The 25,079-nt window shown below is 40.7% G+C and overlaps 1 protein-coding gene across 1 annotated transcript in view; it reads right to left on the reverse strand.

Annotated features, from left to right (window-relative positions):
* ADCY2 (adenylate cyclase 2) overlaps nt 1–25,079 on the reverse strand; it is a 387,968-nt gene that overhangs the window by 102,291 nt on the left and 260,598 nt on the right. The window contains exons 5-10 of the mRNA XM_025451236.2: nt 20,233–20,381; nt 13,795–13,906; nt 9,243–9,370; nt 3,847–4,005; nt 2,909–3,041; nt 1,806–1,979 (exon numbers count right to left, since the gene is read on the reverse strand). Coding sequence (XP_025307021.1) covers nt 1,806–1,979; nt 2,909–3,041; nt 3,847–4,005; nt 9,243–9,370; nt 13,795–13,906; nt 20,233–20,381 — 855 coding nt within the window. The remainder of the gene's footprint in view (nt 1–1,805; nt 1,980–2,908; nt 3,042–3,846; nt 4,006–9,242; nt 9,371–13,794; nt 13,907–20,232; nt 20,382–25,079) is intronic.

A 25,079-nucleotide genomic window follows, 5' to 3' on the forward strand; every position in this document is an offset into this window, starting at 1 on the left:
CACCTAAAACTGGAAAACTCTTCTTCCAATCTCAGCTCAGAGTTCTCCCGAGTTCCAGGCTTACACATCCAACTGGGGGCGGAACCGCATGGAGGTGTCTAAACGGCATAGTGTCTGGAAGATGCCCATCAGCAAAGTGTTCACTTTTCCATCTTGCATCACCTGTTTCCACCCAAGAATCTGTCATTTCAGCTATTCATCATTGTTCCAGCTGTGCAGCCAAAGAAGTGTGGTATGGATGATCTTTGATCCTCCTTTTTGAGCCTAGTTGTCTATTGCCAAGTCTTATTTGCCCTAAGTTCACATGAGCCCCTGGGTTTGCTCCTCACTCATTTTTCTACTATAATCTGAGCATAACAGGGCATCAATCTCCTCTGGAGCCGTGCACTATTGCTCCATCATTCCAAAGCATTAATTATGCCATGGCCTTTCCTCAATTCCGATCCTCTGATGACTTCTTGTTATACGTAGAGTGGATTGCACTATTAGCTCAGCGCATCTCATCCCTTGATAAACTCTGAGTCCTTACTGCTGATGACACTGCAGCCACACCAGCCTCCTCTCTGTCACCCCCACTGAAGACATTGACTCATTTCCATGTTGGGGCCAGTGAGTGTATTTGCTGCTACCTCCTCCCCACTGTCCTGCTCTCCTCCCTGAGACCCCCAGCTGGCCCACCCAAAGCAGCCACTCCCTCCCCAGGGACACCTCCATGTTGTCTTTGTCATCAACCTCAGCAGCCCTGGAAATGAGCCTGTTTGTTTACTCATTTGCTACTTATGGTCTCTCTCTTCCCAAGATGCAGCACACTGCTCTCGGACCTCTGCTGGCAGGCTGACTCCTTGGTGGAACAATGGATACGGTCCCCTGACAGCTCACATTTACTTTTTCATTGGGAAAAAAACCACCAGGGAAGTTGAGAGGAGAGACATAATGAAGCCCAAACAAGAATGTGGATCAGGGAGGCGGGGGGCTTGGGTGTTGTCACTGTGGGCTGTGGGGAGGCCGGAGGCACAGCAAGATTGAAGAGTTGGCTTTCACCCGACAAGCTGATGGGCCTCTTCTCATCAGCCAATGGGGGCTACGTAACATTCCACTGTCTTTTTCACCTCAACCGCATCCCTGGTACAATTAACACCATTATACATGAAATTTTACTCAGAGATGGTTTTAAAACTCTAACAATGCTACTGGGATTATTCTAAGTGCTTCGCTGTAGTTACTTTCCTAGTCCCCTGTGGGTCTTTGCTATTTTCTATCTGCATTTCAGCCATCTTAGTGAAAGTGTCCCTGTCGTAAGGAGCTTTGGCACTTGATGAGCTGTTGGGAGCTGGAGGGATGTCAGCAGGGAGCTCCAACAATAGCAGAACATTCACTGCCCTGGACACGGCTTGAACACTCCCAAGATGAGAAGACAGTCTAGATGCTGCGATTTAACCTGCAAGGGCATCATGCCTTCATCTGTTCTTTGGTTAAGATGCCCAGTCTTTCTGCTTTATGAGAGCAAACAAACAAAATGCCACGACAAAAAAAAAAAAAAAAAAGTTCAACTGCTGCTAATAACTAAATGAAGTAACAGGTAAATAAAATGGTCTCGGGTTATAAAGTTTTACTGCAGAATTGCCTTGGTTCAAACCCTTAGCAAAGTGAGCCCAGCCCTCACTCACACCCTGGGAGCTGTTGGTAAGGGGCCTCCTGGAGGAGAAGGGGTAAGCCTGCTTCATCACAGACCAAAGTTACTTTGGCAGAAGCAGCCCAAGCCCTCTGTGTTAGGTGCTGGCGTTCTGAGCACGGGGAGAGCGTACCGTCGTGCTGATCTTGCCATTCTCTGTGGTCATGCTGTCTCGATGATGCAGGTGTGCAAAGGGCTTGGCCGCTCCCCAGGACTCCAGGTACCGGGTCATGCGAACAGAAGCCCTCATCTTGGCTCCATCGAGGGTGTGGCGAGGTCTGAAGAGGTGAGGACTCCTTCGTTCTCCCTGGGGGTGAGAAGCAGAGCATGACACCTGGCCTAGCCAAGGGGTCAACCTCCTCCTTTCCGCTCCCTCGCCCCCACTGTAAGATTCCTCCCATGTCACCCCCTCACTCTCCACGGCTTCTGACCTCCCTCCTTCAGAGCAACTGGTTTCCAGTGTTACAAGCTCTTTGAGCTGGGTGATTTCTGTCCAGACAGCAAAAGATACTAGTAATTTACACTTAGGAAAAAATAATCGTGATTTTAGCAGGCATTTTTACAAAGTAAATTCTTAAACAAGATAGGCTGCTCTGATCACTTTTTCTTGGTGATTGTGGTTTCCTAAAGTGACAGTTGTTAGAGATTGGGATGGTTTTCTGATGCTAAATGATTTTATGAATCTGTGTCCAGGTGTTCTCTGACTAAACAAAATGTTCTTAAAGATTATTTATTTAATTCATGAGAGACACAGAGAGAGGCAGAGACAGAGGCAGAGGGAGAAGCAGGAGCAGGCTCCCTCTGGGGAGCCCCATGTGGGACTCGATCCCAGGACTCTGGGATCACGACCTGAGCCAATGGCAGATCCTCAACCACTGAGCCACCAGGTGCCCCGTGAGCATGTCTTTATGCAATTTTCCAACTGCCAGGGTGGGCACATGGGGAGACTTCCAGAAGCATCATGGTCTAACACTTACAACTCCTCATACTGGCAGTGACCTTATCACAGAAGCAAGCAATTCATTTCAACTGTTTCTTTATAAGTATTTGAATTTATTATTACAAAACGTGGTCCATAATCAAACTGCCATGTGCACTTAAAATAATTTGAGGCAAAGACTAGCAAAGCATTAAATTGATTCTTGACTAAAAATGCTTATCTGTATCACTAACTTGCCCCTTTCCATCTCAATCACAGAAGTCGCAGGTTAATTATAGGCTCCTTACAGTACTGACCTTGGGGTTGATTACAAAGTAGGTCTTCACCAGGTGCTGCTTTAAATATGGGTCTCTGATGTCACCGTCTCCTTCCTCCACTTTATAAGCGCCGTTCAAGTGTTCCAGGGTGACAGAAGAAATGTGAACACGTCTGAAATTCCATTTTAAAACCACAATCAAGACAGGTAAGGAAAAACATGAAAATTTTTCTATTTATTTATGATTTCAGAAATAATTTCCTCTCCCCCAAATGAAGGAAAGGCTCTATGTTCTTGGTAAAATGGACTGTAACACAGATTTATATTTTATTACACAGGACTTTAGAAAGATGCTCACAGAGGTCACAAGATACGGACATTTAGAGCTTCTCTGCAGGGTGGGCATGGTGAATTACAGCAAATAAAACTGGATCATATGGAAGTTTTGTGTATCAGCATATTTTTTGAAACACATGCCAACGGCATTTTATGGGATCTGCCGATCTGTATGAAAGTATGGATTTTCTCTCTCAGTGTTTGCTTCCACACTTCTGCAAATTATAACACTTGCATCAAAATTGTCTCGTCTGAAATACGCTCCTCTAAGTGGAGGCAAATGTTACAGTTCACTCATTTCAATAGTACTGGCTCCAGAGGTCACCAGGAACAGAGAAATGCCACATCTGCCCAGCGTTATAAAACATCTTTCACTTAGGTCACTATGCATACATTTGCAAATAAATAAAAAGTAATTCAGGTTCTGATATCCACCATCTTTGACCTCAGGGTGGGGTGGTGGAATTGAGCCTTGAAGAGTTTGTGTTTATTTAATTAATGTAAGAGGCCAGTGGGCAGGAATCACATGACACCAAGAGGCAAGAGAAACCACCAGACACTCTGCAGTCAGTGACTAATCTGCTCCCCTGTCCTCTCTAACCATGTCCACAGCTTGAAGACAGAAATCCAGACTGTCCTTACCCAGGGACCCCTCCAGCCTCCATGTGATTGGCCAGGGTCACGTCATGTGACCACACGTCGTACTGCCACTTCTGCAGGCCGATGACCCCGCAAAGGACGTTCCCGGAATGCACTCCCACGCGCATGTTAATATCCACGCCAGTTGCATCCCTCACCTTCCTGCAGAGAAGGAAAGTACCATCACCATCGAGAACACTCTCTTATTCCTTTGACTCTTGGCCAGTTTTCAGGGCACTGTTCTATTCAGAATTGCTCAGGCTGTGGGAAACATAGCCATGACTTCCTCCTGTGGCACAAGATTGCTGCTCTGGGCCAAGGGAAAGGCCTTTACTTTTTGGTTGTCCCCAGGCTCCACTCCCCTGGCTATGACAGCCACATGAGAGGCCAGGCTACCGGTGCTGATGCAGCCTTTCAGCTGTAGCTTTGACTCTTTCAACAAATACAAGTATCAGGCACCTGTCACATGCTGACACCTCTCCAAATTTTCACACTAGAATCATGTGACATTGCCCTGTACTGTCAGAAATGGTCTGAGATGCCACCTATGATACTACCACTTACACAATGGATGTCCCCAGCGAATATTTTCTGCTGATAAGAGACAATACAGCTTATTTGTGAGCCTAATAATGACTTCAGCCTGAATAGGAATTTTGTAAAAAACCTAACCATGAGTTTAAAGCATTTCAGTTGTGCACAATCTTTAACAAAAACAACAAAACTCTTCCAAGACTTTTAAAAACGTGTAAGGTATCATTAAAAAGAAACTAATTAAAAATATCATTTAAAAATTCTTGAGGATCCTATCAGTAAGTCATTTAGAGACAAATGAAGACAAATGAAGAACTTCCTTTAATGGAAAATGGAAAAGCTTATTAATTTATGCCAACTAAATATATTTACCTGTTAAATATTACTACCAAAGAAGTATACAGGGTGGTGTCCCGAGGTACATGGAGAGAATTATCCCAGAGCAAATGTGGAGGGAAGTGATGACAATGATTGTGACCCAGCAGAGGACGCTACCAGGTGTGGGCTGCAGTAAATAAGAATCTCAAAATGCCATCGGCACGGATGTCATGCTTCAATGATACAATGACATCGTTTGAGCATGTGAAAAGTGATGAGAAGTCATAAGAAGAAATGGATCCACAAAAAATAATGACTTCCTGAGAAAAGAATCTAAAATGCTGTTTCCTCCTTCTCTCCACCTTTCTTCCTTCCCATCCCTTCCTCCTTCCCTATCTTCCTGTTCTGTTTTTTCACAAAAAACATCACAACCTATCTGGTCCCATGCAAGTCATCTAAACGCTTCACTCCTGTCCACAGAATGGGTCAGCGTCTCAACGTGACACTGGAGAGCTGCCCCCTGTCACTCCATCCTCCATCAGCAATGGGTCCTTATGGCTGCCTGGGCACCATATGGTCCTTAACTCTGGGCCTTTGGTCAAAATGGTTTCTCTCTCTCTTCCTCACTTCCCTGAGCCTCCCTTCCCTGACAGGGCACAGGCATCACGTGGCTAGCTGGCACTGTTTTTTCCATCAGCAGCTTAGGCATGACCTCGTCTGGGGAGGCTTTCTAGTCTCTCCTTCTAGACTGATGTGGGCACCACCCACCCCTCTATGCTCCAGTCTCTCTGAGTGCAGTCAGCACTCCCTGCTTGTGTTCACATCTGCTCTGTCAACCCTGTGAAGACACACCTGGTCCAAATGGTTTGTAGATCCATCAGGGGGTTCAGGGTCTGATACAACACAGACAAATTGGCATAAGTTTACTAACTGATACAGGTCATTTCTGAAGGATTTTACTGTGTGTCTGTCATTGGGAGACAATGATCCTGAAAAATTTGCCATAGAACCTGTCGTTGTTCTTCAGATTTCCTGTTATTGAGAGAGAACCGTTCCAGCCAATGACATTTCTGTTGACCAGATATGGCCAACAGCAAGTCAAGAGCGAATAAAAGGGTGGATGACATACTCTACAGTTGGTCATTTGTGACAGAACTGACTGGTCAATGATTTGGCTTTTTAAAAAATTGTTTTATTTAAATTCAACTTAATTAACATATACTATATTATTAGTTTCAGAGGTAGAATTTAGTGACTCAACCAGGTGTATATAACACCCAGTGCTCATCACATCACGTACTCTCCTTCATGCCTGTCACCCAGTTGCCCAATCCCATCACATCCCCTCCTCCAGCAACCCTCAGTTTGTTTCCTAGATTTAAGATTCTCTAATGGTTTGTCTCCCTCTCTGTTTTCAACTTATTTTATTTTCCCTTTCCTTCCCCTATGTTCATTTATTTTGTATCCTAAATTTCACATGAGTGAAATCATATGGTATTTGTCTTTCTGATTGACTTTTTTCTCTTAGCAAAATGCCCTCTTTAAAACCATCTCCATGTCCTTTGTATCTTTTTTAGAAAAATGAGGTGATCAAAGGTTCAAATGAGTTGACGGACCAAAAGTTTTAATGCATTTGGATGCAACCTGTGTGATCTACAGAAAAATATCAAAATAGTTGCTTAAAGCTTGTGACAATAGAAGACATTCATTTCAGTTTAAGAGGATCCTTAATCACTTACAAAGCCAGGGATCTGCACATTAGTTCCTGGATTAAGAACAGTTTACATTTTCATGACAGGGAAAAAAATCTCTCTAAGCACTAAGGATATTCCAAACCGCAGCTGACGTGCTTCGGTGGTGCTTTAGCTAATAGAGAATGAGGTGCTGAACACATGTGGAGGTCCAAACCCAGAGGAAAAATACAGGCAAATGTTCCCAGACCTACGTTGCTGGTTTCTACGAAAAACCTGAGACAGTCAGGTGAAATTCCAAGTCCAAGTGGACTCTTTCTCTCCACCACCTTAAAAATTAAAATTCTTGTATTCATCTTCATCTTATGGTTCAATAAATGGAAATGGAAGTGCTTGCCCTTGTATGTTAGAAGAACAAAGAATTCTTGACATTTGCTGAGATGCCCTCTCTTTGCCCTCTCTTTACCTGCCTTTTACTAGAAATGCAACAAAACCACCTATTACTAATCACTTTGTCAAATGCCTATGATCTGAACAGTTTGATATATAACAGAGAGACTGTGGAAGTCTCTTGGTCACTGAGTGGCAGAGCAGAGAGACACACAACCATTGCCTGATTTGAAGCTTAAGCTTAGTTATAAGCAAGAGTTCTAGAAAGTTTCCTCAAATCTTCTACTGTTAACTGAGATTCTGGATGCATGAGCTATTACTTATGTATCCATCATGGACGGATAAATAAAATGTGGTATATACATACAATGGAACATCACTCCCCCATTAAAAGGAATGAAGCACTGATGCATTCTACAAGGTGGATGAACCTTGAAAACATTATACTATGTGAAATAAGCCAAACACTAGCCAATGAATATTGTGTGATGCCAACGCATATGAAGTATCTAGAAAAGGCAAATTCTCAGAGACAGAAGGTTAAAAAAGGGCTGGCAGGGGCTGGGAAGAGAGTGGAATGGGGAGTTATTGCTTATGGGTATAAAGTTTCTGTCTGGAATGATGACAAGATCCTAGTAGTAGACAGTGGTGGAGGTTGCCCACATTTTAAATCTACTCGATGTCACTGAATTGCACATGTAAAAATGTTAAGGAACACTATTTATGCATATTTTGTCACGATAAAAAAAATTACTGAAAAATACTACTGATGAGCTGGTGACATGCCAGTGGGCAGAATGTACATAAATTTCTTCTAAAAGCTCTTCAACATGGTGTGAGTAACACAAGCTGATGGAACTGGGAAATGGTTGATGCAAAATCAGAAACCAAATTTTAGTAATCCAACATATTATTGAAGCATGTAATAAATACATTAAAAAAAAATCCCTTCTCCTACTAGAATATTTCACCCCGTGTTGGAAACCCACTCCGAGACTGCCTCCAGGGGCAGGTGATAAATTTGAGAAAACCTATTAGTTTTACTGATTAGATTCACTTCCCCTTTCTAGATCCAGAAACGGAAACAGTTAATTACTTTAAAAAAAAAGTAAAACTAATTTTCTTTTTTTTTTTTTCTTTTTTTTTTTTTAAAACTAATTTTCATGTCAGAGAAGACAAATGAGAGTTACTCTGAGGAAGAAGCAGGAGGGATCAGATTATTCCCACACGATATATATTGTGAGATGCAGAGGCCATACTGCAAATCCTCCCATCTCTATTCTTTCTTCAATTCCACCTAATTCATTTGCCTCCCAATGCTGACTTGTCCATAGTGGTCTGTGGACACTAGAGGATGTGGACCACAGGGATCTCCCATACTTAGTGGAGGCAATGTGGGCTTCACCACGTTCATCCCCGGATAGCACTGGGAAAGCCACCCATTAGCTTGTTCAGTTCACTTCATCATGTAACTAACATACATGGTGGCTAAACATGTGACAGCCTGACTTGTTGCTTTCCCACTGAAAGCCCCATTTACTATAAACCTTAGACAAGGAAATAGAGCATCAGCCACATAATTCCCCCTCCTGCTTAGACCAAAAATGTAGATAGTGTAAGATCATGTGACTAAAACAGGCCATCAAAAAACCCAATAAACTCAAATCTTTCAATCACATAACCAACAAACAAGAGCTTTTACCATTTATAAGAATATTCTGGCTTCTATCAAGGGCATCACTAAAGAAGTATGTTATGGCACCAGTAACAAAAAATAATTTTGCACCTTACACTTTTATCTGGCACTTGTCAACTGTAACATTATTCTACATAAGTAAATCTTCTCCAGAATTATGATGAAAGAAACCATAGATACAACACAGAAAACATACTCTATGTATATAAACTGAATCTAAACTTATAGAGCTGAGTATTTTTGACTAGATGCAGTAATTTTGGAGTCTGGTGGTAAAAACTACCTTCTTTCTGACAACTTGAGTGTAGCCATGTTGTTTGTCTAAGATGGTCTGTATGGAGTGTTGAATCACTAAATTGTACAGCTGAAACTAATATACTGTACTGTTAACTAATTGGAATTTAAGTAAGAACTTTTAAAAAGGAAATTGTTTGTCAGATGATAAGAGCACAGACATTTTTCTTAAGATCGAAGAAGATATTTAAATGAAAAAAGTCATGTTGGAAACAACCCAAACTCTACTTGCCCGTAGATTTCTACCTTGGTCTTGTTGTGATCTAAGGCTAACAACAATACAAAACACTTACGGAAGTGTTACTTTGGACTGAGTTACTCACACGCCAATAGTTGGGTCTCTGCACACTTATATTCAAAGGCACAATAATGCTTTTAATCCCAGTAGACAGAAAAACAGGAATAGTTGTGAGTGACAATTATAACTCAAGATTCTTAAAAGAGTTGAAAAGGATCCTACTAAGCATCACACTTACTTTATGGCTTCACACATGTCCAGCCCCATTTTCACACAGTTCTTGGCATGGTTTGGGAGAGATATAGGGAGTCCGGATACACAATAGTAGCAGTCTCCCAAAATTTTTATTCTCATGCATTCATTCTCCTGGAAGAAGAAATCACAGCATTCAGTTGCGCTCAGTACTTACACAAAGGTTTAGATTTTCCGAATATCGTCAAAGGCATGTTCTACTGATACCATCACAATGACCAGGGCTTGTGGGGACAGAAATGAGCACTGGTTGTGTTTCCCTTCATGATCCAACAAGGATGGGCCACCCTCACCTACATGCTCCTTTGCCGGAGCAGGAATAATAAGGAAAAGGGGAAGGAAAGGAAAGCAGAGAGAATGTTCTGGAATGATTTACTCTTAACAGTAGCAGAGGGGTACAATGACAGGGTCATTCTCTCCAGCCCAAACATCCCAAACACTGGTGGCAAAATGAAATAGTCCACGCAGAGCAGAATCTTCCAGGACAGTGAATGATGACTAGAACTCAAATGGAATTAGAACTGTATGCCAATCCCTACTATGCTCATGTTTTTGTTTTTTTTTTTCATTTATTTTAAAGCTGAAGGAGATTCTTACCTGCAGAATGTAACTTCTGATAAACATCTCTATAATACAATAAGCTACCATTCAACATTGCCAAGTAATTTAAAACTTAATTCTGACCTTAGGTTAAACTATTTTAATATGAAATGAGATTCATTATTTTTCTTGGCTGGGTTGTTTTTATATTATGATATTGAGATTAGCTTCATTTATATGTAGTAATCCTACATGCATTTCTAACTTTTCTAGTTACTTTATAGACTCGTCAGTAAGGAAAAAAAGAAAGGGAAAAAGACAGGCAAAAGAAAAAGAAGCAAAAAACCCCAAAGATGTGCCAAACACAGATCTTTTCCTTCTTAACACTAACACAGGCTTATGTATATACTGAACAAATCTGAAATAATAAAATGAACATAAGATTTTCTTGTTCTTAAGTATGCGTTAAGTTTGTTGAAGATTTTGCATACTTCTTTTCCTGCCTGATATGGAGTGCGCAAGCTAGGGCATATTTTCATACTTATCTATGATGCTGTAGACAATGTGCTTAGTAACTCCTGATTAAAAATATCGTAAGTAATAAAAAGGCAAACAAGTATGTATTAATAGGGCTTCCATCCCATATTGTTAAATAGATATTTTGAATCTAGAAAACACTGAGATTAACAAAAGTGAATTCTTGGCAAACTTATCAAAGATCAGTTGACCCTATACATGTGTGCATGGGTTTATTTCTGGACTCTCAGTTCTGTTCCATTGGTCTATAGGTCTGTTTTTAATGCCAGTATCATACTGTTTTGATTCTGTAGCTTCATAATTCATTTTGAAATCAGGAAGTGTGATGCTTCCAGCTTTGTTCTTCTTGCTTACAATTGCTTTGGCTATTTGGGATCTCCTGTGGTTCTTTATGAATTTTAGATTGTTTTTTCTGTTTCTGTAAGAGATACCACTGGGATTTTGATAGGAATTGCACTGACTCTGTAGATGCTTTGGATATTATGGACATTTTAGCAATATTAGTTCTTCCAACCCACGAACATGGGATGTCTATTTATTTGTGTCTTTTTAGATTTCTGTCATCCATGTTTTGTGGTTTTCAGTGTACAAGCCAATTCACCTACTTGGTTAGGTTTATTCCTAAGTATTTTATTCTTTCTGATGCTAATGTAACTTTTCTTGATTTCCTTCCAGATACTTAGTATTAGCATAAAGAAACACAACTGTTTTTTGTACACTGATTTTGTATCCTACAACTTTACTAAATTCATCTATTAGTTATTAAAAAAATATTTATTTGAGAGACAGAGAGAGTGTGTGAGCAGGGGGAAGGACAGTGGGAGAGGGAGAAGGAGAGAAGGAGATCCCCAGCTGAGTGCAGAACCAGACATGGGGCTCAATCACATGACCATGACATCATGGCCTGAGCCAAAATCAAGAGTTGATGTCCAACTGACTGAGCCACCCAGGCACCCTCTATTAGTTCTAACAGATTTTGTGGACATTTTAGGGTTTTCTATACACAAGATCATGTAATTTGCAAACAGGGATAGTTCTACTTCTTTTATGATTTGGATGCCTTTTATTTCTTTATCTTGCCTAATTGCTCTGGCTACTTCAAGGACTAAGTTGAACAGAAGTGGTGAGAGTAGACATCCTAGTCATGTTCCCAAAGGGTATTTAATTTTGTCAAATTTTGTCAAATGCTTTCTCTGCATCTTCTGAAATGATCATGTAATTTCTATCCTTCATTCTATTAATGTGGTCTATTATGTTGATTAACTTGTGTTGAACCAACCTTGTATTCCAGAAATAAATCCTACTTTATCATTGTGTACAGTCCTTTAAATGTGCTATTTGAATTCAGCTTGCTAAGTGAAATATGCCTGACTTTATTCAGGATATCTCATGATCCTGAATAAGAGAGTGCATGATCTCACTTATATGAGGAATCTGGAATAGCCAAAGTCACAGATCAGAGAGTAGACTGGTAGTTGCCAGGCATGAGGGAAGGGAAAAATGGAGGTTATGGGTCAGAGGGCATACAGCTTCAGTTATGTAAGATGAGTAAGTCTTGGAGATCCACTGTATAGCATTGTGTCTATCGTTGACAATACTGTACTGTATACTTCAAAACATGCAAAGAAGGTAAAGCTTATGTTAAGTGTTTTAATTACATCATCATCAATAATAAAGAGGGAAAGAGGACATTTCTGTATGTGGTGGATATGTTTATGGTATATTGTGGTGATGGTTTCACAGGTGTATGCTTATCCTCAAGCTCATTACCTTTTATATATCAAATATGCAGTTTTTTTGTATGTCAATTATACCTCAATAAAGAGGCTTAAAAGATTTTTAAAATAAGTGAATGATCTGATTTTGAGTTCCTTAGCTTAGTTATGTGCCTTATGTAGAATTCATTCAATTGGCTGAGCTGTTTGCTTATGATGCATGTTATTTAACCAGGAGGCATGAAGTGATTCCCAAAACATGCTCCCTCTGTGACCAACAATGGATGCACCAAGCCATCCTAGGCTATATGCTGATATCGCCTGGACATTCCTTTGTTATAACCACCAGAGAGGAAGAGACGGCCACACCAAGTACTTCTGTTATGAGCACTGAATTTTGTCTTCCCCAAATTCATATGTTGAAGTCCTAACACCTGGTGCATGTGAACTTGATCTCACTGCAGACTTAGTTAAGATGGGGTCGTACAGGGGTTGGTTGGGTCACTAATCCAATATTCGGTGCCTTTATAAAAATGGGATATTCAGACAGTGAGATATGCCCAAAGGGAGAATGCCATTTTAACATTGGAGATATGTTGTCACCCACCAAGACTGGGATCTTTCTTTCTAATGTGACAAAAGTGACTTTTTAGTAATTCAAACTTTTAAGGCATTATTTAAGTTTTAAATCTTTTTCTAAAAATGAGCAGCCAAAAAGCTCAACCTCTTCCTTTGGTTTGGTAAAAGGAAGAAAGCTGTGCTAGCCTCTTACTGCTTTTTTAAAATCCCCAATGATATCCATCATGGTCAGGCAGGCAGCAGAGGGCACCTCCTGGGGAGCCTGACCCAGGAGTGACCCTGTGAACATCAGAAAGCCACATTTATTCTTAAGAGGCTTGCCTGGAATGTTCTGTATGGTTTAAAAGTGAGATGAATCTTGCAGTGAACTAAATTTGGGACCAACTCTCTCTTCCATATATAAATAATTCACTTTAATAAGCATAATTTAGTTTTTTTTTCTGGAAATAATTCAAAGAAAGAATGAAGCTGACTGGTAATGCGTTATGAGGTGGAAGTAAAGGGCTGGCAAGGAGGGAACTATTTTTTATCACTATTCCCACCAGGAACCCTCATGGTTCCAGTAAATATGCAAGTTCTAGTTTTGGATTGCCTGTCACCATTTCCTCTCCATGAAATTTCCCATCCATGAGCACATGAATGGGAAATAAGGAACTGACATTTCTGTTCAAGTGGCACAAAGGTCAATAGATATAAATGAGACAATAGTAAACAAAGGGCTTAGGTGGAAAATGTGCATCCTATTTAGGGGTTCTTTCAGGCTGCTGAATACATGAACAGCTATGAGTGGATGAGAGGCAATCATGTTTCCAACTCCTGACATCAAAATGCCTAAAAAAGAGGAACTTAGAACAGCATCATACAGAGGCATATACAACTTATACTCACCATCTTGAATGTATTTACTATATGTGTGTTGAGTTCTCTATATGCAGACATTTTAAAAATAGATGCAAACATGTGCTAATTGTATGCTACAACATTTCTCATCCCGGAGAAATGAGACTCATCAGAGCCCAATGGCAAATAAACCATATGAAACTATAAACACCATTCCTAAATAGTGCTCTATGAAAAAGCATATAATTGATAAGGGACAAGAGAAAAAAAAAGTTAGTCAACACTTTATAAATCCTCAAAAGAGAAGGGACTCACTAACACTCGTACCTTTGCAATTTGATCAAACTTTCCAAACAGCTCGTTCAGCATGTGGACCAGCTCTCCTGGGGAGCAGTCACTGGCCAGCCGGGTGAAGCCAACAATGTCAGCATACAGGATACTGTAAGAACAAGGGTAGAAGTGTTTGCAATTTCAGATTTGTTAAGAAGTAATGGTATTTTTTTTCCCTTGAAAGAGTATATAGTTCTTTACATTTATATCTATATTTTACAAGAAAAATGTCACCTCCCTGGATAGGAAATAACATAAACATTGTGCCAATTTTTCCCATTAAAAATTTTTTTTGATGCCAAGTTTTTATAATTAAAGAAAAAGTCACATGATGCACTTCATCCATTCTAGTCCATTCTTACTGATCACCTTTATTCTCTCATGGCCAGTCCCTTTCTCCCTGCTTGGTTTATGTGGTATTCATCCTGAGAGTTCATTACATGGGCACAATTCAGATATCTATTTGAACTGCTACATGCATTTAAATTATAAGAATTCCTAAAGTAGAAGAAGCAAAATCAGAATAGCAAATTCTGCTTTCACTTATTCAAAGAAAGAATAACAATCTTCTTAAAAGAAAGAGTACTTAACAAAAGGTTTTGTGGGCAGCCCAGGTGGCTCAGTGGTTTAGCACAGCCTTTGGCCCAGGGTATGATCCTGGAGACCCAGGATCGAGTCCTGCATCGGGCTCCCTGTGTGGAGCCTGCTTCTCCCTCTGCCTGTGTCTCTGCCTCTCTCTCTCTCTCCGTATCTCTCATGAATAAATAAATAAAATCTTAAAAAAAAAAAGGTTTTGAATTACTTATTCCTTGCCAGGATGAAGCTGACATGGTGCATCTTCCTTGAGCCCAGAGTGTTGTTGGGGTGATGCATTAAACAAATAAGGAAGGACACCAGCAAAGTCCAATCACAGTGATAATAAGTGTGTGTGTTGTGTGTCATGGGAAGGGGGGTTAGCTGGTGATGAGTCCAGGAGAGCTTTCTTTCAAGGGACGTACATGCTAGTGAGACGTATCAGATTCCTCAGAGTCGTGTCTGTGTTTAGTTAACCCTCAAAGGTCAGGATAGGAAAACATAGCCTCAGGATGTGCATTACCACTTTTCCACACAATGACATGCATATGATTTGTATAAAGATCTCACAAAGAGGCCTAAAATTCCTGCTGGCAGTTGGAGATTCAGATAATATGGTTTAAGTTGTACCCTGAAACAAAATTACCACCTCACACCCATCAGGATGGCCAGTATCCAAAAAATAGGAAGTAAGAAGTATGGTCAAGGCTGTGGGGAAATTGGAACCCTTCCCCACTGCTGGTGGGAATATAAGACGGTGCAGCTACTCCAGCAAAAAGTATGGTGGTTCTTCAACAGATGAAACAGGATGACCACGTGACCCACCAAGTCCCCTCCTGGGAATATATCCCAAAGAACTGGAAGCAGGGACTCGAACTGATATTTGTATACCATGTTCACAGCAGCATTATTCACAATAGTCAGAAGGTAGGAATAAATCAAATACACTAACAGATGAATAAAGAAAAATGATATACCCAGAATACATGAAATGTTATTGTCTTTAAAAGAATGGAATTCTGACACATGATACAATATGATGAACCTTGGACACATGATACTAAGTGAAGTAAGCCAGACACAAAAGGACAAAGACTGTATGATTCCACTTACATGAGAAACCTAGAATAGTCAGACCATAGAGACAGGAATTAGAGGGATGGGTGCTAGAGACTGGGTGGCAGAGGGAAGCTGCTGCTGAATGGGTACAGAGCCCCAGTTCAGGATGAAGAAAAAGTTCTGGAGATGGTGGTGATGGTTGCAGAACAATGTGAAGGTGTTTAACGTCACTACACTGTACAATTAAAAACTGTTAAAACTGTGTTATGGTACGTATGTTTTACCATAATAAAAAAAGTAACATGGCATTGGCCAGTCTGATCTCAGGTTGGATCTCTGCTGTTGGCTGCACTCCATTCACTGTGCCAAACACAAGGCTTGTGGCTTCACCTTGGAGGGAAGACTTAGTACTCTGCTGATGACAAAAGCTGGAGGAGAACTCTCTGGTCCAAGAAAATCATGGCTGCAGGGGCTTCTGCATTGTCCATTCTGCTCAGATGGTGCCATCAAACTTTCCCTACTCCCCCCATAGCACCCTGTAGAAGCAAGGATCACAGACACTGAGCCTGGTCCAAGAGGAAAAATTAACTCTGCTTGTGCAGAGAAAGAGCATCTGATCCAAGGAAGTATTGAGAAGGAGAATGTGCGGATGGGCAGTTGAATCTCCTTCCTTCTTCCTGTGGTCAAACATTGTAGTGGGTGAAGGCGCCCCAAGACAGGCTGGCCATAAATGTCTTACAATGGCCCAAAAGTTACCTGGAAGCCAGGAGATTCAAAATGTAAACAGGTAATTGTGATGCAAAGAGTTATAGGAGAGGAAGCATGGTACTCTTTGGGATCGCACAGGTACCCGACCTAGACTCTAATTAGACAGCCACTTCAGAGAGATCACTCCAGCCACAGCAATCTGGAAGCACACAGGTCAGTTAGAACCATAGCCCTTTCCTCCAAGAGGGCCATGGGGAGGGTCTATTGTCAGGAGAAACGGACAGAACTGGACAGATACGGGAGAAACATAGGAAGAAGAATGAACCAGGTATGGTTAGCAATCAGTTATGGTGGATGGTGTGACTAGGAGAGGGAGGCCTCAAGGATGAAGACCCAGTTTCTGGTTGAGAAAGGGGCTCAAACCCAGCTCTGAACAAATCAAAACAAGCTTGTAGAGGAAGATGACCCATTCAACTCTGGTTGGGTTGAGTTTGATGGTGGTGTCAGTGGAGCATCCAAAAGGAAGATATTCACTAGGTAAGTAAGTATGGAAAGCTATGGTTGAGTTCTGCATCTTTTTTTCTCAAGATTTATTAATTTGGAGAGTGCATGAGCCAAGGCAGGGGCAGAGAGAGAAAGAGAGAGAGAATCCTCAAGCAGCCTCCCCCCAGAGCATAGAGCCTGATGCAGGGCTCCACCCATGACCCATGATATTGTAACTTGAGCTGAAATCAAGAGTCGGACACTCAATCGAAAGAGCTCCCCAGGTGACCCAACTGAGTTCTGCACCTTAGTATCCCACAGTTGGTAATTAAAGTCCTGGATGAGAAATGGACAGAACAGAGAGGAGCTGGGAGACAGCCCTAAAAACACTCATTTACAGAGAGGCTAGATTTAGGGAAGAGAAAATGGAAAAGGAGATGGTAGGAAGAGAAATGGAATATGATGTCATGGAGTACACAGCATGGGAAAATTCTTTGTGTGGGAAGGCAGGGTCAAGTGGCCAACCATATCGAGCTGTCAGAGATAAGGACACAGAGGCTAAGTCATACTGAGATATGGGAACAACATAGCTGGTGGGAAACTGAGCAAGAATGAGTTCTGTGATGTGGTGGAGGCAGATGGCAGAGTGTGAGGATTCGAGGAGGGCGAGAACACAGGGAAAACCAGAGCGTAAGGAACAACTTTTCTTTTCTAGAATCTTGGCTATAAAAGGGAGAAATGGTCAGTTTCTGAATGGGGTGGTGGTGCTAGATTATGGGATGTGTGCTTATTTGCAAAGATGGGAAGGATTTGTGAATGCTTCAGCCCTAGTGGCAGGATTCAGAGGAAGATGCTGAAGATTAGGGAAGCAGCTAATAGCAGCTACCCTGCCATCTAGAAATGCCTCTCCTCCTCATTATTCTTCACATTATTATCACCCTCAGATAGAAAAGAGCTAATATATGTTATTAACAAATAATAAACATCTTTTTGAATAAATTGACAAAGCAGAACTAAAAGTTAATGAAACTTCACTGTCTACAAACCTAATAATTCTCATAAAAAGAAAAAAGACCTTCAAAAACCCTCAGGTATTGACTGGACTCTCTGCAATATCCATTTACCATGTCGGCTTCTTTGCTATTGCCTACCTTGCCCAGGATGAAAAGTCATGTTTTCATACTTATTATTACAAAAATAATTGGTACACCATGTGATTTGTGTATGCTTTTACTTTTTAAGTTTTGGTATTTAAGTTACTTTAATGTTCCAACTATGTGAATTTAAATTTAATTCGACACAGCTAATAGATTCTAGACAATCTCTGAAGGTACTTGAAGCTGTGTCTGTAATCCTTTGCCTCAACAGTGTGGTGGCCAGCTTCCAAGATGGCCCCAGAGAGGTCCTCACCTTCTGGTACCTACTCTCTTGTAGTGTCCACCCTCCACTGGATAGGGTTGACCTGTGTCATCAAGAGGTTGCTGCAGGAACTACAGCAATAACTTTCCAAGCCTAGATCATAAAAGATCTTCCACCGGGCTGTCTTGGAGTCCTTGCCCTGGGAAGCAAGCTTCCATGTTGTCAGGACACTCAAGAAACCTATGAGCAGACTCAGTGATGATGAGCTAAGGCCTCCAGCAAGCCACATGAGGAATGGCCTCAGAGGCAGGTGCCCCAGCAGCCCACCGGATACCAGGCCTGAATCCACATCAAAGACCATAAACCAGAACCACCAGGTGAAACTGTTCTCAACTTGGGACAAACAGAAGCTGTGAGATAATGTTTACTGTTGTCTGAAGCCACTAGGTTTTGGGGTACTTTGTCACGTAGAAATTGGAAGTTAATGCAGATAGCATGGGGAGCCTTCATCAGCTGTCTGAGGCTGGAGGTCTCATCGGTCATTTTTATAGGGCTCTTTTCCCCGGGGATTATCTCACAGATACTCAAAAGATATTCGGGGATCTTGTTTAGATACAGCTGCATTTGTCTTTACATGTGTTAAACATCCCATGTGTACTTAAAACTATTTCCTCAGACAGGAGGGGTATTGCCAATTTTCAGACAGCTAAGGCTGGAAGGGGCAATTTCTAGCATAACACCTTGTTGGATACTGGGAGAATGTTTCTACTTTCCTTCTTTGGGGAAAACGCTTAAAAATCTGAAGGCAGGCCAGTGTTTTAAATAATTTTACTCCTTAACAGGTGCAAATGCTCTTGAAATACATTTCCTTTTTTTAACCCCCCAAATGGTAGGGACTTAAAAAAATTATTTTTTTTACCCGCGATTCTTCATTTATCCTCTGCTTCTTTAGTTCCCACTGATTTATAGCTTTTTTTTCTATTATTTCTTTCCCAATTTGCATTTCTCATTATATATTTAGCTCTGTGCGTGCTTGGACCGTATGCATCACTAGCTCACATACCTTTCCTCAAATCTGGGGTCAAAATGATACTGTCTTAGCAATGTAAATTACAGTAGAAAATGTAGTCAAATTTATTTCTTACTAATAAACTTCGAAAACCCTGGACTTGCAAACCAGCCTGGATGCCAGCATCATGCACTGTTAAGGATCCCAGCTTGAGAGTAAAAGGCCAAGTAGCCAAGTAGTCAATGTTCCACAAACTGTAGCTGTGTTTGTGATTGTTGCTGCTGAACTACTGAACAGAGTAGGTAATAACATCAAGGAGGAACAAATGAGGCCAGATGCACAAGTTACTTATCGAGGGAACCTGGCAAGAATAAAAAGCACTTTTGTGATGTAGTTGAAAGGATGTAAGGAAACTCCTCCAAAGAAGTGGTATGAAGACTGGGTGGGCTTGGAGAACAGTGAGGCACCAGGCATACAGTCTGCAGGGGCCGAGTTCTGCTATAGCTGGGAGACAGGCAGCCTAGGAGGAAATGCTCTTCTGCATGTGAAGTGAGGGCCTGCACAGCTCCTCTCTGGAGCTTAGGGAGAAGGAGGCCCCATGTGGTTCTCCTTCTGGACCTCAATCCCATGCTGATAACATGGTAGTCTGCCAAGTAGTGAGATTATAGGAATGGCTCCCTGGGAAGCAGATGGGACTATGGCAGACTTGGAAAACAAGAACTTTTACTATTAATTAATTAAGATGTACACCAGTCCCCTGTGATATTGGTTGCTGATTGGCCATAACCCCAGAAACCCATGATTCCTGATGGACAGGAAGTGTTAGCTTCATGAGGCCCTGGCCCTGCTAAGTCCCCTGGAGGAATCAGTTCTTGCATCAAGAGCCCACAGGCCCTACCTTCAATCTTACTACAAAGCCAAGGGGCCTGTACTCCAGGGATGCCATGATATCTGCCTATGGTGCTCCCAGAATAAGTACCCCACTAACTGCCTCTCTTTCCTTTGGGACTGAAGGTCCACCATAGAAAGTGGGGCCATGATGGATACCACCATCCAGGAAAGTGAAGAAGATTCTGCTTTCTTATCCTCAGGCCCTGAGAGGCAGCAGAAAGGAGGTGGAGTGGGGACTATATTAACAGTCTCAGAGGAGCTATGATTTTGTGGGATGGGAGCTCCCAGTTAAAAATGTCCCCAGGCTGGCAAATGGCTCCCCGGACTCACTAACAGAGAACAGAGCAGCATACCTCACGTTGGTGTGTCGCTTGACATACAGGTTGTGAAAGTTGTTTGTGTTTTCCATTTGGCCGGCTTTGGGGCCCTGAAGCCTCTGGATGATCTCAGCTTTCATTTCCATGGCTATGTGAGCAGGCAGCAGAGAGAGCAAAAGCCGTTCCTGAAACAGAGCGTGGGAGGGAGACCAAGACGTTTCAAATCATTACGGTAACATCCACGTAATCTCTGAAAGCATCACAGAACCGCGGCAGGGCCGATTCAAGGACTCTTTCCCACAAGCTAAAACACGGAGTGTAGAAAGACATATTGAAAAAAAAAATCAAAATTTCTAAGGTCAAAGTGTGTTATATTATTATTTATTTATTGAGTTCTAAGTATATGTTCTTCAGAGTAGAGGATAAAGGGCTGCAAAGTTATTTCCCCTAAGGATCCTGTTTATCTACTTTGATTTTAAAATAGTAGAGTAAAATGATATAAAAATGCCAGAAACCTATGGCCTGCCTAAGATAGAAAACACTCATTTTTGCTTGCCCATTCATTTGGGAGGTAAAGTACAAGCTTTATTGCATTTCAGAAAATCAACAAATATTCCACATTTCCTAAATAAGATAGTCAAATATTTTCAAATATTTCATTTCCTCTGTGGTAACCACCCAATTCCCTTTAATGACTCTAAATTTTCATAAAGCTGGAGTCAGAAATAGCATCTATAAAATGTCATATATAAGAGACTACATGTGGAACACACAAAAATGATAAATTATGAGCTTTTCTTATATTTTTAGTCTTAAATACAGTAAGCAACATCTAACGTTACACTTATTTTAATTTCTACTTATTTTAGTTAGAGTGACATTTGTAATATTTTTTTTCTAGAAAAAGTATTAAATAAGGGCAATCTATGGAAGTTTATACTCATCCTTAGTTATCCTAAACATTAATTTATTGTAGAGGCACCTGGGTGGTTCAGTTAAGCGTCCAACTCTTGGTTTTGCCTCATGATCTCAGGGTTGTGAGATTAAGCCTCATGGTGAGCTCTGTGCTCAGCGCAGTCTGCTTGAGATTCTCTCTCCCTTTCCCCCTGCCCCTCCCACTCATGCTCTAAAATAAATAAATAAATCTTTAAAAACATTTATTATAGAAAATACCATATTCTTTAGGTATTGTGCATTTAACAACTGATAAATGTTGATTAAAAAACATCTGTTGAATGAAATATTTTTTGTCTTCCACATTTTCTGTTTCTTTCTGCTTTCCTTCTTTTCATTCATTCATTCATTCATTCACTCACTGATCCATCCATTTATTTATGGGGACAAAGTGATAAGAAAATATAGGGGAGGGGAAGCTGGTCTTTGCTCTCAGGTTTACAGGGCTGGTGTCCCTCTGGGCCAACCCCCAAGGTACATCATTTTGGTGGCTCCTGAAAACATCCACTGAGGGAGCAGAGGGAAGGCCAGGAGTGCATCCTGATGAAGATGAGAAGACCCTCACGACAGCACTCCCCAGTCTGCTTTGGGGAAAAAACAGGTGCAAAGCCAAAAGCAGACCAAGTGGGTACCTATGGGGGAATCCCAATGCATCGCAAAGCATTTCACCAGGAACTGGCATAACTGAGTGTCGGCCATTTGTTCTCTCATTCATTAATTTATTTACACATTCAGAAAATATACATCATTGTCTATTAAATGCCAGGCTTCACGATGAGCACTAGTGATGGATGCAAACAAGAGTGAGTCAACATTCCTGGATACCATGTTGTTCAAAATCCAGCAGAGAGCCCACCGCAGCCCATCAGATGAAGCTGGAGGAATAGATTGGTGTTTGAAGGAAGCCACATGCCTGAGATATAGGAAATAGAAGGGAAACTCATAGTCCAGGAGGACCTGCTACTCATGTGAAACAGGTGAATCAAAGCACACCCTACTTGATTAGTACTATTACCAACCTCTTTGCAAAAAGAGGCAGTAAGGTAGAGGGCCAGGTGTTAACAGTTGTCATAACTCAAGTGGTGGTACTGACAAGAAAGGGAATTTTATCAGTACTTAAGAGATTAAAAAGACACTTTCAATTTAATAATTCTGATCTTTTTTGTTGTTAAATTTCCTTGATGTTTCCATTTAAGTTAAGAAATAAAATAGAGAAATCAGGGGATCCCTGGATGGCTCAGTGGTTTAGTGCCTTCCTTTGGCCCAGGGTGTCGCCCTGGAGTCTCGGAATCAAGTCTCATGTCAGGCTCCCTGCATGGAGCCTGCTTCTGTCTCTGCCTGTGTCTCTGCCTCTCTCTCTCTCTCTCTCTCTCTCTGTGTGTGTGTGTGTCTCTCATGAATAAATAAAATCTTTAAAAAAATAAATAAAATGGAGAAAACAAAAGTTTTTAATAAGTTAAATGTCCATATATATCTGGGTAAATTAAAATTAATCTTAATTGTACAAAATAATGAGGATAATGTCCTGGGTGATCTAAAATTTAACAGAAGTGAAATCTACAATGGCTTTAACGCAAAAAGTGAAGTGAGAATAAATGGAGGTAAAATGTACAATCCTATGGGATTGTATGGGAAGTGGCAAAAGTAGTAATTTATAGTAGAATGCAGTAAGTCAAGAATGAATATAATTCACACAGTAGCAACAAAGAATGAAAGACCGTATGGCTAACAGACTAGCAATAAAAACGAGATAGAAATTCTTATTAATCCAAAATAAGTTGTAATGAAGAGTCAGAGAATTTTTTTGGGGGGGGGCAGTCTTTTTTTAATATTTTATTTATTTATTCATGAGAAACACTGAGAGGAGAGAGAGAGGCAGAGACACAGGCAGAGGGAGAAGCAGGCTCCATGTGGGAAGCCCGACCTGGGACTAGATCCTGAGTCTCTGGATCACGCCCTGGGCTGAAAGTGACGCTAAACCACTGAGCCACCTGGCCTGTCCTCAAAGAGAATTTAAAACAGGTGCAACAAACAGAGAATAAATTGCCAATAAGGCCTATTATATTAGAAATTACATTAAATGTAAGTGAACTAAATACTCCAATTACTTGACTAATAATGGTCAGATTGGATTTTTAAAATGACAATCTCTATTCACAATAAGCACATCCTAAATATAAGAATACAGAAATACAGAAAATAAGAAAAGATACCAAAAAAAGAGACAAATTATGAAAACCTTAATGAAAAGAAAGTTGGTGTAGTTAAATTAATATAAAATATAGGCTTTGTAGATATTTCAGTCTTTGAGGAAAGGATGGACATGTCTACATACTTAGAATTTTTTTTTTGAGAGGAGGAAATAACAGTTTTTGCTTTGAACATTGGAGATACATCTTCAAATGTGGTTCCTCCCACTCACAGACTGATGATATAAAAGGAAATAAAGGGACCTTGTGCATTGCTTTATTGCTCAACTTCTGGAGGAGTTCCTGGAAAAGACTATTTTCTCTATAGTTATTTGTTAAGTGAACGAGTGACCTACTGTAAATTTTATCTGGGACACATCAAAGAAAATCTAATTTCAAAGCTTCTGTTCACCATCAGTGGTGACTGTGCTGTGGTGGGAACCTGGAGACCTAGGTAGATAATACTCATGTTTTAAAAATCATATTAATTATCTTCTTGATCACAAATACCAGGTCATGCAAAATCTGCACTAGTGATGTTCACACAAAGGAAAATTTGACTATTCTGCACAATAAGGGTAGTGATTGCTTTGGATTCTCCTCTCTGGAAGACTATCACATGGTGGCAACGGGCTCAGGGAATGGAGGGAAGGAGTGTGAGACTCCTTCAGAGGGAGGAGAGACCCCAGTTTCATATCAACAGGCTCTACCTAAGGAGAAAGAGCACATTCCAAGTTCCATCATGTTGGAAGATGGCTGGTGAACATTGGTAATCACTTGAAATTAAATTCTGATTTTATTCCAATCTTAAGCTCAAATTCCCTCCGGTTATTCCCCAACTTTCTCTAACTTTCTAACAATAAATAGTTCATCATTTTGTTAGTTTAAAGTGAGGAGATGAGTTCAAATTTTGGACTTAAGTAAAATGCTGAAAGAGCAGAAACCATGCGTGACTGTGTGGGATATCTCAGCAGGCAGCCAGGGGCCAGGATAAATCTCCTGGTAGATGGAAAATACTAAATTCAGTAATGGAATTAAAAAAAAAAAAACAAGGCATATTTTGGTTTAGTAAAGAAACAGGGAGCCCCAGAAAAAAATGGACCCATTTGGAATTCAGAATACAAAGAAAATACTAATGACATAAAAACAGATGTTCAAATTTTAAAACTTGAAAAAAAATCTGTGTTCTTGTTAAACACAAACTGAGAGTTTGGTTTCTTTGGTTGATGGGGTGTGGTGTCAATACGAGTGGATTCTCTCTCTGATCTAAGAACCCATGTGAAAAGATAATGGGATATATGTTTTTAAATTAATGAAAAACCCTTTTGAAATTTTGATATAAAGAGTTACTCCATCACCTACTTGTCTTTTGCTACTCATCCCTCAAATTCATAAATTTCCCACTTATCCTGCATTATTCCATGTGCTAGCCTCTGTGACCAACAGGATGTGCTTAGACATTTGAGAAATCTAAAAGTCATGGGACATAGGATATATCCAAGGAAGTGTTTAAGACTTTGTACCTTAAAATGTGGGACTGAGTTCCCATAAACTCATTTCCACAGGGATTGAGCACTGTGTATAGTATTGAGCAACACTGTGTGGGATGGTCACTTTCTATTTACTGATTGATGTCTTGGATGGTTGGGTATAAGACCAAAATATTATAAAGGAGTCATTATGTTAAAAATCTATTTTAACAAATAGGGGAAAGCTAGTGAGGAACATGTGAAATTGCCA

Source organism: Canis lupus, chromosome 34 (assembly GCF_003254725.2).
Source record: "Canis lupus dingo isolate Sandy chromosome 34, ASM325472v2, whole genome shotgun sequence".
Taxonomy (NCBI): domain Eukaryota; kingdom Metazoa; phylum Chordata; class Mammalia; order Carnivora; family Canidae; genus Canis; species Canis lupus.